This window comes from Leuresthes tenuis, unplaced genomic scaffold (assembly GCF_036924035.1).
Source record: "Leuresthes tenuis unplaced genomic scaffold, fLeuTen1.0.hap1 SCAF_8, whole genome shotgun sequence".
Taxonomy (NCBI): domain Eukaryota; kingdom Metazoa; phylum Chordata; class Actinopteri; order Atheriniformes; family Atherinopsidae; genus Leuresthes; species Leuresthes tenuis.
This window is the reverse complement of record NW_027325362.1, coordinates 19,188,322-19,201,225: the sequence shown is the minus strand read 5'-3', so window position 1 is coordinate 19,201,225 and position 12,904 is coordinate 19,188,322. Positions and strand designations below refer to the sequence as shown.

The 12,904-nt window shown below is 38.7% G+C and overlaps 1 protein-coding gene across 1 annotated transcript; it reads left to right on the top strand.

The window, feature by feature from the left end:
- The first annotated feature begins 3,216 nt into the window (after positions 1–3,216).
- Positions 3,217–12,658, top strand: btbd3b (BTB (POZ) domain containing 3b). The gene is made up of 4 exons (XM_072391256.1): positions 3,217–4,167; positions 5,120–5,210; positions 8,068–8,186; positions 8,859–12,658. Exons 1-4 carry the CDS (start codon positions 3,857–3,859, stop codon positions 9,889–9,891), a joined length of 1,554 nt encoding a protein of 517 aa, XP_072247357.1. The 5' UTR covers positions 3,217–3,856; the 3' UTR covers positions 9,892–12,658.
- The last annotated feature ends 246 nt before the right edge of the window (positions 12,659–12,904 follow it).

Sequence of the window (12,904 nt, the reverse complement as noted above, 5' to 3'; positions counted from 1 at the left end):
TTACTGGGCAAGACACTTTTATAAATTTAAGTTGCTAATCAATGATTGTTTTGTCTGATAAAATGTTTCTCCTGTCTTTTTCAAGAAGTTGCTAATTCTACTGAGCCTCTTATGCAACAATGACAAAATATGAGAGGCCTGGCTAAATTAATACTGTGAAATTTGATGTAAACTAGCACTCGGGAAAAAAATGGAGAAACTGTGAGGTGTCCGAAAGAGAGCTGGGATAAACCAAAAGTCTCAGTCTCCTAAACATGGATTTATTTGTATATGGGTATATAATTTCACATGTACATCCACACAAACACTCACACTGTTCCTGTGACTTCCAGCTCTTTCCAAGACCCCACTGACTGACAGTTCTCTTATTCAGGACTTCTAAGCCCTATGTCTGGGCAGACACTATCGCTTCCGCCCCTTCCACCTGTCAGGTGCCCTTGCCTGCTTTAATGGTGGCAGCAGAGAGGGAAAGCTGCGGAGAGGGTGTGGGGGGTGAGTAGTGGACGAGCTGCTGGATCCTGTCCCTGCCTCTGTGTGCCAGACCCGCATCACAGTTCATTTCGCAGCCTCCTCTCTCCTCCGCTGTGCTCAGCCAAGCCTCTCAGCAGGTGTCTCTCTGCAGAGGAGTTCTGTCACCACACAGGGCTGCATCTCTGTGCAAAAACTTAGAATGGCAAGCAGCCACCTCCACAACACAACCAATGACCTCAGAATTCAGAGAATGTTGCAGAAAATGTAATTAAACGTTCCCACCAAACCTCAGTCATTTATAAAACTTTTTTTTTACATAGAAAACCTACTCTACTCTACTACTGTGGAATTAAAAATTGAAATTTTCTAGCTTTGTGAGCACAAACCAGTAAATATATCTTAACAAAATCTAACAGTCTATGATGATATAGAAAACACATTGCAAACAAACCTTTTTTCTGTAATGAGGCATAGGAACATTGATTATACGTTTTCTGTATGAATAAAGTAGCTAATTTTTTTGCTGTCTGCGCTTTTTCTGGCTTATATGCGTTGCACACCATCTGCAATTGCTTGTTAAAAGATGAAGGTGTCGTGGTATAACTACTTTGAAGATTAAGAATCTTTCATTGACAGAAATCATTAAGCAATCAACAAAGGCACAGCTGGACCTCTGCTGCTTTTTAAATTCACCTTTTGAAGTTTATAAGTCAAGACGAGAGTACTATAGAGCCTTGGAATATAAGGGAGTTTAAAATGTGCACTGAAAGTGATTTAATATCTTCAAGTTCATGGTCTTAGCACTATCATTGCTATGTCACAAACGAGCAGCAGTAAAGTTATATTAAGCACAGACTATATTAAGATGATTAATAAACATTTTTTGCATGCATGTGTCAGTCTGCACTTGTTTAAAAAGATTATAGCAATAAAAAACGATAATTGCTGCACCTAAGAACTACAAGCCTTTGTTAAACACAATGTTAATTGCCGTGCTCCTACAGTTATGCTGATGTTTTCCTTATCTGTGAAAATTGGTGAATACGTGGTGACAAAGTGTGAGACAAACGTGATGTTGACGCTGTCACAGCACCATCATTACCTCCTCCCCTCATTCCTACCTCTGAATGTGTGAATAACAAGATTACATTTTCTGCTGATGAATGGAGAGAAAACGCAATTAAGCCATATAAGGCGATTTATAGTGACATCCTATTTATCAAATGCACTATGCAGCTGCTACAACACAATGTGAGATAAATCCCAAAACCTTTGATTAAATGTGAGTAACTTGTCACCAGTTATCACACTTACATCTTTAACATTACAATTTGAATTTTAGTGATTAGAGGTAACACCGTGAAATGAAATATTCTTTTCCTGTACCATCATCATTGTTTTTATGTCTGCATAATACATTTTTGTTCTGGGCTTGCTTGTGGATGTGGTTACCAGGGTAACATCTCTAGTGGCCTGCAATTTCAGAGTATGGTGCCCTGTAATGTTGGCTCCATGTTGCCATAGCAAATTTTTCTGTTCTACAGTGTACACTGTATCAGGGGGCTTAGTGGACTAATGCTCCTCGGTGCAGCAAACACTGAGACAGTTAATTAGGGTTTATGGAAAAATCAATATTGTGACAGTGGTTCAAGGAAGACTTTCTCCATTAAATTTATTTACCTTAACATGCTCTTTTTGTCTGTTTTATTTTTACTTTAATAGATTTATAATGTTATATACACAGATAGACTCTATTTGATAGCAATAACAGTGATGTTTATACTACTAACAATGCAACTTGCAGAACAACAGGAGTAACACTAAAAAATCACAACACAAACAGATACAATACTGAACTGTTACATAGACATATTGCAACATTAGACAACATCTTATTATACTCCCACCAAATAGTTAAACCGACCATGGACTTAAAATAGAATACCTGCTGTACACATTCCCAACCAGACAAGAAGAGCACATAAACCATATGCATAATACATTGTGTAAAGAGTGCATTACATTCATAGCTCCATGTACTCTCCTGAGGCAGTGACAGCAAAAAGTGTCAGCACATGTTTGGAGATCTTTTGTGTTTTTCAATAGAGAAATTGTCAAAATGGTCATATCAGGCAAAGCTACTCAGAGATACAGGAATATGAGCAAATTGTAATATATTTCATGTCTATATCCAAGCATGGTACGAGCTTGTGTATGAGGTTTATTTTTACTATGAACCCTATATAGATTTCAGTCTAAATGTTCTGTCACTGTAGAATCATAGAAAGTGTTTACAGGTCCAATCAAACTAGTCAAGTGAATAAAAGGCTGTAAATTCACTTTTTTCTTAAATGCATGAAATATTAATTTAAAAATACATAAAATAATCACATGATTTATTAATTAAACAATATCTGCTCTTAGAGAGACCGTGTAAATTTACACTACCCTTTTGAAGAGCTTGTATTTACTTAGGTATAAATTGAATGCTGTGACTTCAGATAAGGGAGACAGAAAGCAAAGCCGTGGATGAATATATCATTCTTATGGAGCATGGCTGTCACTTTAATTGAGACGTGGCCTATTACATATTCAAGTATGTGCTGCACTTGGATGTATTAGCCAATCATGAATGCTGTCTGCTGCCATTGGCTGAGCTCCGGAGAGAGCTTTAAACTGTGCTGAGAGGGGGCAGGGAGGCGGGGGGCTCTCCATCTCTTCTGCTTTCTCTCATTCAACCTCTGTAGTCAGCAAGACAGAGTGGCTGAGCAGAGCAACACAGCATCCACAGCTACAGCATCCTGCAGATGACTCTGCTTCACAGAGGAGAGGAAGGGTGTAAAGAGCGTGTGTTAAAGAGAACAAGGTAGACTCACAAATGAAGAGAGGCAGAGAGGAGAAGAAAAGCACAGAGGAAGTAAGAGTGCAAAATGAAAGGAACTGGGTAACCGCCACTGCCTAAGGACCACTGCAGCTATACTAAATCTGGAGCTGTCAGGACAGACCTCAGCAAGCCAGAGAGTGAGAGAGGCAAGGGAGCAGAGGAGAAAAGAAATGATTTGAGGAGCTGATCTTATCACTTTGGATGAGCAGGGATGGGAACCCCTAGAGCCTCTCCGTCAGATGATCAAACTTCACACAGGAATGGTTCCTTTAGATCACCAGTCTGAAGCTGCTTCTTCAGAGGAGTGACAACACCAACTAGATATATATATCCTGGTAGTCCCTTAAAGGTTATACAAACCTCTTGCAGGATCTCTTGACTTCTGCACTTCTTATCACAGTTCAAGTCTCTGCTGTCCTCTTCCCCCCCTTGGTCCTACGCCATATCGTGGTGAATGTCTTCTCTGCATGGACTACCACTGCTCAGCAGTTGAACACACTCATGGTCGATGCCAAGGGAAGGAACATGAAATGTTTGACTTTCTTCTTAATGCTCCCTGAGTCAGTGAAAAGCAAGTCAAGTAAAAGCTCTAAGAAAGGGAACGCCAGCGGCAGCTCCAAGCTGCCCCCGGTCTGTTATGAGATAATCACTCTGAGGAGCAAGAAGAAGAAGAAGATGGCAGCGGACATTTTTCCAACCAAAAAGCCAGCATCCACCACCACGGTCCAACAGTACCAGCAGCAGAACCTCAACAACAACAATACCATACAGAACTGTAACTGGCAGGGACTCTACTCGACTATAAGAGAAAGGTAGGTCAAACCAGGAAGCAGCTTGCTTGAAAATGATTTCTGATGACCCAAACAGTCTTCATAAGTGTTAAATTGACAGACATTTGATTTTTATGAAATTCAATTTAGAAATTTCCTAAATTTCTTAAGTACAAAATAGTTCAATTTCAGTTGCAGGTTTTCTGAGCAGAGCCTCTATTTAATCCTAAAAAGTATTGCAAAACACTTTGTTAATTGATTACCCTTCTATACTGAGGAATGAGTGAGTGTTTGCGTGTTTGTGTGTATGTGGGTTTGAGTGTGGGTATGGTGTTCTCTGCCCTGCCCTCAATCTGTTGGGGGAACCTCTGTTTTCACCCTCTCCTGCTCCTACAGACTTTGCTGCTCTGACATGCGATATCAAACACATTTGCTGCTCTGAGCGGACAAGCAGTAAGTGTGTTTGATATGCACAACAGGCAGAGGCTGATCTGTACCAAAAGCTAAATATTTACAATGGCCTGTCAGTAAAAGACCCAGCTGTCCAGAGCAAAATGTGTGCTTTCTGACCTGGCTTTGTTGTCTCTCCAGAACATCATGGGGCTGTTTACCCACCTCTGTGACATGTTCCACTACTCAATAATACATGAACACAGCTTTAATGTTGGTCCCATTCTTTCACAGTGGGGATCTTCTATTGAGTTCATTGTCTTTTTCCCAACCTAATCTAGAAAGAGGAAATAACATTTGTGATTTAAGGACAATGAAGTATGTGTTTTGTGTGGACTTTAACAGCAGTTGGGGCAATTGGACAATTGGGAAATCTCACAAAAATCTCACCCTTGGACTTACAGAAAAAAATAGAGCAAAACCTGTTAATATACATTCAAAACTAATAAAGATTTCAGTATTACCATTTGTATGAAAAACTCCTTTTTACATGCTCTGACCCTGCTAATATTGATCTCATGTTTTCCCCTCTCTTTCCCTTCAGAAATTCAGTTATGTTCAACAATGAACTAATGGCAGATGTTCACTTCATTGTGGGTCAGCCTGGAAGGACCCAGCAGCTGCCTGGACACAGAGTAAGAATTTATCAACCTGTAAAATCACGAAAACAAGAAGGAAATGAACAAACATTCAATCAAGCAGTCTGCCCTTTTGTTGCTCATATCATACAAACATAAGAAATAATCTTCCTCAATGCCAGCGGTGATGGAACTGAAGTCCTTTGTGCTCCGCTCTCACTTCCGCACCATGTGTCATTTCGAGACAGTCCTCAATTATTTATGTAAATGAGGGTGAAGGAGAGTGTTCAAAAGAGGAAGGGATATCCTCCTCAGCAGTCATCTCACACAGAATGGATCGCCTTTGTCTCTTTGCTTTTCAGAAACTGCTGTGCAATTAACCAACTTTTAATCCCTCACACCCGACAGCACACAGTTCTTATGAAAAGACAAGAGCAAGATGCAGTCACACACCCAGAAAAAACTCTTTTGTATTCATTCAAAGATTGGCATTTAAATATTTTCTTAAGAATAAGGATATTCTGCTATAGATAATATTGATTAATATCATGGCATCCATATCCATCCTGTTTATACCTGCTGTAACCTGCAGGTCTTCTTCCTGACTTCTTTCTTTAGTCCACCCACTGACCTCTTTGCTCTTTCAAGATGTTGACATAAATTTTCAAGAACTAGATTTGTGTAGATCACATGTTCATCTAAATACACTGTATTTTTTTTCATTCTATTCAAACACTATTATAACATTAACTTAAATCTGGCAAGTGATTTTATTGCCATGAGGTTAGCCCCTGCTGTCTATTTCTTGCCCAAAAGCTGAAATCAGCACTGTGTGGGTCATTTAGTTTTCTTTTTGTTATTTTCATGGGACCTGAATGAATTAAATATGAATGCTTGCTGCAGTGCACTTTGTGCATTTAGAGAAAGCAGTTATAGAAAACTGAAGATGACTTGACTGCACTTTAGGCTGAAACATAATGCCGATGGGATTTAAATGTGTTCAAATCTGCAATCTTTGTTATAGTCATTTGGTTTATAGTTTGCCATTATTTCCAAGACTGATTTAAGCAGATAAAAACAGTACATTTATGTAGATATTTGAGAATTATGTTTGGTTTTCAAATCCACATACTGCAGAAGAACAAATGTCTCTGATCTATTTTCACACTTCGATAAAAGGAAGCACCTTGACAACATTGATGAAAATATTTTCAAGCTTTATTTTCAAGTCTCTCCTGCAAATTAGATAAATGTATTTATGATAATCTTTACCACCCACAAATCCACCAACACATCTTTGTACCATGTGCATACACAGACTAAAAATCTGACTAGATAAACAGAATTTGTGGCCTTGTATGCGGTGCTTATTATAAGCTGCATAATGTTTAGACTGAAAATTATTCCTAAGGTTTAATCATAAACCTGATAAATCAGGAATTTCAGTAAACTGAACTAGAAATCTGCCTCCCTGTCCTCTGGGGAAATTATAAGTAGCTAATGACTGCTGAGAAACTCAGCAGGTAAGATTTCTAGACAACTCAAGCATTGTTTAATATTGACAAAGATTTGTATTTTCATGTAAATCAGGAAAGCCACATGTAAAATAATAGAATTTATAACAACTTAATACAAACATACAGTTAAGCCCAATGTGATTAATATCCAATGCAGCATCTTGATTTGCGACTTTGTATTCGGGTATATGTATATATATATATCATTAATGTGTAAATTAATCGCTATGGGTAATTGTCACCACACATGGTTACCACTAAGAACATGGATTGGTCTAAACTTTTGGATAATAATAAATAAATAGATAAATAGCTGGAATGTCACTTTGTGAATCTGAAGAGAATCCAGCTGCTTTGAACGGTCACAAAGGCCTTGAGGTTGAAACAAAAGGGAAGTGGTCCAAAATCCCAGTGGAGGCTTGCTGAGAATTTCTAAGAAATGATAACTTTTTAAACACAAAAGTTTGATTTCTGATTGTAAATAAATATTTTAATGTTGCTTAGTAAAGAGAGGGTTATATGGAATATTGAAATTATTTTCACTTATTCTCACTTATTCTAGCACAATGGATGACCATTTTTCATGAGACAAAAATATATAATTTCAAGCCAGAAGAAACTTTCTGGTTTAAAGAAAGTTGAACGTTCACCTTTAATCAGTCTTTCCTTTTACTTTCTTTCTTTCTTTTTTTCTTACCTTGTGACAATGAGTTCATCATTCACACATTTATAAAAACATTTGTAAATTCTTCTTATTACATTTCATATATATATACATATATATATACATATATATATATATACATACAGTATATGTGTGGTTTCACTAGCTTCTACTTGGTTTAGCTGGGTTAAAGCTGGGTTAAAGCTCTCTTTTGTTTAGGAAGGGCCTGCCCTTTTCCTGATGGTTTCTGTGGTGAAACTCAAAGACTGTTCTATGAAACAAACTAAAAAAAAGAGCTTGCAGATGGTCTACAGTCTACAAAGAACTTTACCAAGGGCAGTACTACACTTTCCAACAAAACAAATATTTGAAACCGAGTGCTGAGAGAATGGTTAACAGAACAAAAAATGGGGCTGACTCAGTCAGTGTGCACACCAGAAACCCTTCCAGAAATTGAGAGGGAGAAGTCCAAAATCCCAGCAGAGATAAGCAGATAGCTCGTTAGTTGTGGTATTGATTACAGTGATTGCAAATAACTATTTTCCCATCGATCACCAAGAAAATGGTATTTCTACAAAAACTCTTAAAAAATTATTTTAAAAAATGAATAGACATAAATAGAATTCCCTGTCTTTTTTCCACATTTCTATGTTACGTAGATTCCAGTGAGAAATCTCTGTTTTCATTTTCTCATTTCCCTCTGTCACTGTGTTTTTCCTTCTTCTTTCAACAGTATGTATTGGCTGTGGGCAGCTCGGTTTTCCATGCCATGTTTTATGGTGAACTTGCTGAGAACAAGGATGAAATCAATATACCAGATGTGGAACCAGCAGCATTTTTGGCAATGCTTAAGTAAGGATTCTCTTCTGCATGAAATTATTCAACAAGCTGCACACAGGCCCTCTTATTCTGTTTTTTTTTTTTTTTGTCTGCTATTTTGTCAGCTTCAGCACAGACCTGATATTTCACTCTGATCTTTGGGGAAAAAAAGTTTGTATCCGTTCCTGGCACATCTTAAACAAAACTGTGGAGAAATAACACTTAAAAATTCTATCTCTGTATCTCAGAGATAATCGGTATCCATCTTCTTTACTTTGATACAAGCTTTTGTAGCTGAATCCCTCAGTTTTGGATTTTACACTGCCCTCGTCATTTTTCCATCCCTTTCATTCCAAAGATTTGTTTTCTTCATCCGTGGAGGCAAGTTATAATAGAGTGGGGGGGGGGTGCTCAATAAGGAATACAATTTTGTTTGTCAATTTGATCAATTTCTACAGTAATATTACTGAAACGACTCTTTCAGTTTAACAGATGCAGTGATGCTAATGCTATAATAATGTAATGTCAGTCAATTTCAGCTAAAAGCCACAGTTATTTTGTTTTTATCTTTATCATGTAAACTTTGTTGTTGGTTTTTTTTTAAATGATCATCATTACCCTAACAAACATACTCATAGCATATCATGTTGCTTGTCAGTTTTGTGGTGTGATAAAGCTGAGAATCTAACATGTTTACGTTCACAGGTACATTTACTGTGATGAAATTGACCTGACTGCTGACACTGTGTTGGCCACGCTTTATGCTGCCAAGAAGTACATTGTCCCTCACCTGGCACGAGCCTGCGTCAACTTCCTGGAGACAAGCCTAAGTGCTAAAAATGCCTGCGTGTTACTCTCCCAGAGCTGCCTATTCGAGGAGCCAGAGCTGACACAGCGCTGCTGGGAGGTGATTGATACCCAGGCTGAGCTGGCGTTATGTTCTGAGGGCTTCTGCGACATTGATGCCCAGACCCTGGAGAGCATCCTACAGCGAGAGACACTCAATGCTAAAGAGATAGTTGTGTTTGAGGCTGCACTTAACTGGGCTGAGGCAGAGTGCCAGAGACAGGAGCTCACCTCCTCGACTGACAACAAGCGCAAGGTTTTGGGAAAGGCCATGTACCTGATACGTATTCCTACAATGGCTCTGGATGATTTTGCAAATGGAGCAGCCCAGTCTGGTGTGTTGACACTTAATGAGACCAATGACATCTTCCTGTGGTACACAGCAGCCAAAAAGCCAGAGCTGCAGTTTGTCAGTCAGCCTAGGAAGGGCCTGACACCGCAGCGCTGCCACAGATTCCAGTCCTGTGCCTACCGAAGCAATCAGTGGCGCTATCGGGGCCGCTGTGACAGTATCCAGTTTGCTGTGGATAAGAGAGTTTTCATCGCTGGGTTTGGCTTGTATGGATCTAGCTGTGGCTCAGCTGAGTACAGTGCCAAAATAGAGTTGAAACGTCAAGGCGTACTACTTGGGCAAAACCTCAGCAAATACTTCTCTGATGGATCCAGCAATACCTTCCCAGTGTGGTTTGAGTATCCGGTCCAAATTGAGCCTGACACGTTCTACACTGCCAGTGTGGTTCTCGATGGGAATGAGTTGAGCTACTTTGGACAGGAAGGAATGACAGAGGTACAGTGTGGCAAAGTGACATTTCAGTTCCAGTGCTCCTCAGACAGCACTAATGGCACTGGGGTGCAGGGGGGGCAGATTCCTGAACTTATCTTCTATGCTTGACAATACCCATGAAAATAATTGACAGAATTTCTGTGTACTTACTGAAGACAGAAATGTATCACTTTGAGCATAGTGTCACTTGCTGTTATTTATTTTTTATCACAACTCGATCTCAGACCTGGGTCTTATGTTGTTTTTTTTCTTTTGGGGAATGGTCCACTTAAGTAGGGCCAGGTCCTAAAAGATGAAAAAATGTCTTGCACCAGATGTGCATGTAAATATGGACATGTGTAAATTCTGAAATGTATATATTGCCACAGTGGTGTCCAATGCTGACAGTAAAGAAATCTTATAATCTTATAATTAATATGCTACCATATGTTTATCATTTCTATGCTTGCACAGAGTGCACATAATTAGCAGCAATAGATCACATTCTATAATCGATGGTGATCATTTCATGTCATGAGTCATTCTGGACTGTCAACATCATCATAGAAACTAAAAAGACTGTATGATAGTCAAAACTAACATAACATTTCAAGTCATGATTGCATTGAAAAACACTACCCTACTGTAGTTTGTAGTTGTTTGTATTTGAGTGGTTTCAACTGAACCTGCAATTCTTCGGTTCTTTTGCATTTAGGACATTAACAAGACACTAATAGAGGGGCTTGAAGAGTCTTAGATATGGTAGCACTAAATATGATGAGTCATTAAACTCTGCTCTACACCTACACTTCTCTTATTAGTTTCAGTCAGGTCTCATTCAAAACAATATCTTGTTGTTTACAGTGAAATCAGGACTTGCAGTTATCATCATTCACCACTACATGTTAAGTGCTGAGTGAAAGATGTATTTGATCATCTTTCTATATATGTCTCCACTGTAGTACTAATGACATGAGCAAACATATCTTTTTTTTTATTTTGTACTACAACCCCAATTCCAAAAGTTTGGACACTGTGTAAAATGTACAGTATGCACTGCTTTGCAAATCTTATAAACCAATATTTAATTCATAATAGAACATAGTAAACATATCCAATGCTGAAAGTGACACACTTTTCTATTTCATGAAGAATACTGGTTGACCTTGAGTTTGAAGGCAACAACATGTCTCAAAAAAGTTGGGACAGGGTATAGGCAACTCTTCTTTTAATAACAGTCAATAAACATCTACAAGCTGGTGGTACCAGTTATTGGACATATGGGTGATGAATGTTGTCCCTTTCTTGACTGATATAGGATTCTTGCTATTCAACAGCCGTGCGTCTTCTTTGTCATAGTTTTCAGTTGGTGAAAGAGCTGAACTGCAGAAAAATCAGCCCAGTACCTGGACTCTTCTGCAGTAAAGCCAGGCTGTTATAATTGATACAGAATCCGGTTTAGCATTCCATCCATCCTTCCATTTTCTATACTCGCTTAATCCGTCGGTCAGGTTGCGGGGGGCTGGAGCTTATCCCAGCGGTTGGTTTAAACATTGTCTTGCTGAAATATATAAGACCTTCCCTGAAAATATGTTGTCTGGATGGGAACGTATATGTCGCTTTAAAACCTGTGTACACCTTTCAGCACTGAAAAATACATTTTTCCAGATGTGCAAGCTGCCAGGTCCACAATTACCAATGTACCCCCACCCCATTAGAGATGCAGGAGAGTTCCTCTCCTCTTTAGTCTGGGGGAAGCAGCATCCATGTTTCAAAGCAAAATTGAACAGTTTTATACTTTCCCTTAGTTAATCTGAAATGAACGTTGGACCAGAGAGGACATCAGCATTTCTAGATCATGCTCCTATATGGCTTATTTTTTGCATGATAGAGCTTTAACCTGCCTTCATGGATAGCACGTTGAACTGTGTTCACAGACAGGGATTTCTGGAAGTGTTCCTGAGCCCATGCAGTGATTTCCATGCCAGAATCTTGCCTGTTTATAATGCAGTGCTGCCTGAGGACATGAAGATGAAAGGTTTTCCTGAAACTGCTCCTCAATTTGAAGACATATGTTTTTGAGGATTACTTAGCATTTGCCTCTCTTTGTTTCTGAAGCCTGTACCTTTGTAAGGTGCCCTTTTTATACCCAATCATATTACTGACCTGCTGCAAATTGACTTTTCATTTCAACATGTTTCCCCAGCTGTTTTTAGTAACAATTACTTTTCCAGCCTTTAGTTGCACCTGTTTTGTTGCCTGTCTGAGATGTGTTGCAGCCATCAAATTCAAGACAAGTACATTTTTTCTCATTACATAGTCAGATGTTTGACTTTTGACATATGGCATATAAAACATTTGATATGTTTTATATGTTTTATTGTGAATAAAATCCTGGATGATGAGATATATTATTGAATTCTGCATTCCAACTTTCTTGGAATTGGGGTTGTAAGAATAGTCACAGCCCCTTGGTTTTGTTTACATCAAAACGGATCAATGATTGATTCAGTGTTAGAAGCTGCTTTGTATGTTATGGATTTTTACTTCTCTTTCTTAAAAACCCTTTGCACTCTGAAATATGGAGCACTCCCTCCCAAATGTGATCAAACAGTATCATTATTTCCAAAGGCATACTGTATATGCTACTATGTTGCACTGATGTAGGTTTGTGAATGAGGTTTTTTTGGGTTTATTTGCACATTTTAATGAGGCAGTTTCTTTGATTTACTGTGGTACTTAATATTCTTTCTGGTATAGGCTTAACATCCACAGACTTGTTTGCTGATGGCAGTGGATGGGCAAACTGGTGTTCATGTCCTGTGTTTACGTGCTGGAAGACCAACGAATGTGTACGGTTATTGATGATGCAAATAAACAAAACAAGTGGAATCTATTGATTGTGTATCCCATCTATAAAATGTGATATGGCTTCAGACTGCTGTACCCTAGAAATTAGGAGATAGGGACAGATGTTGCCCTTCAGCACTGCAGTGATTTACATTCCCAGTTAGAGTAGACTGATGGTCTCTGTCTTCATGCCACTTTTACATCCTTTCTCTTTCCCTGTCAAATTAAATCTCTATCCTTCATCCCATTTACACCTCTTCTTCTTTAATATGAATTGAAACAGAAATCTCTG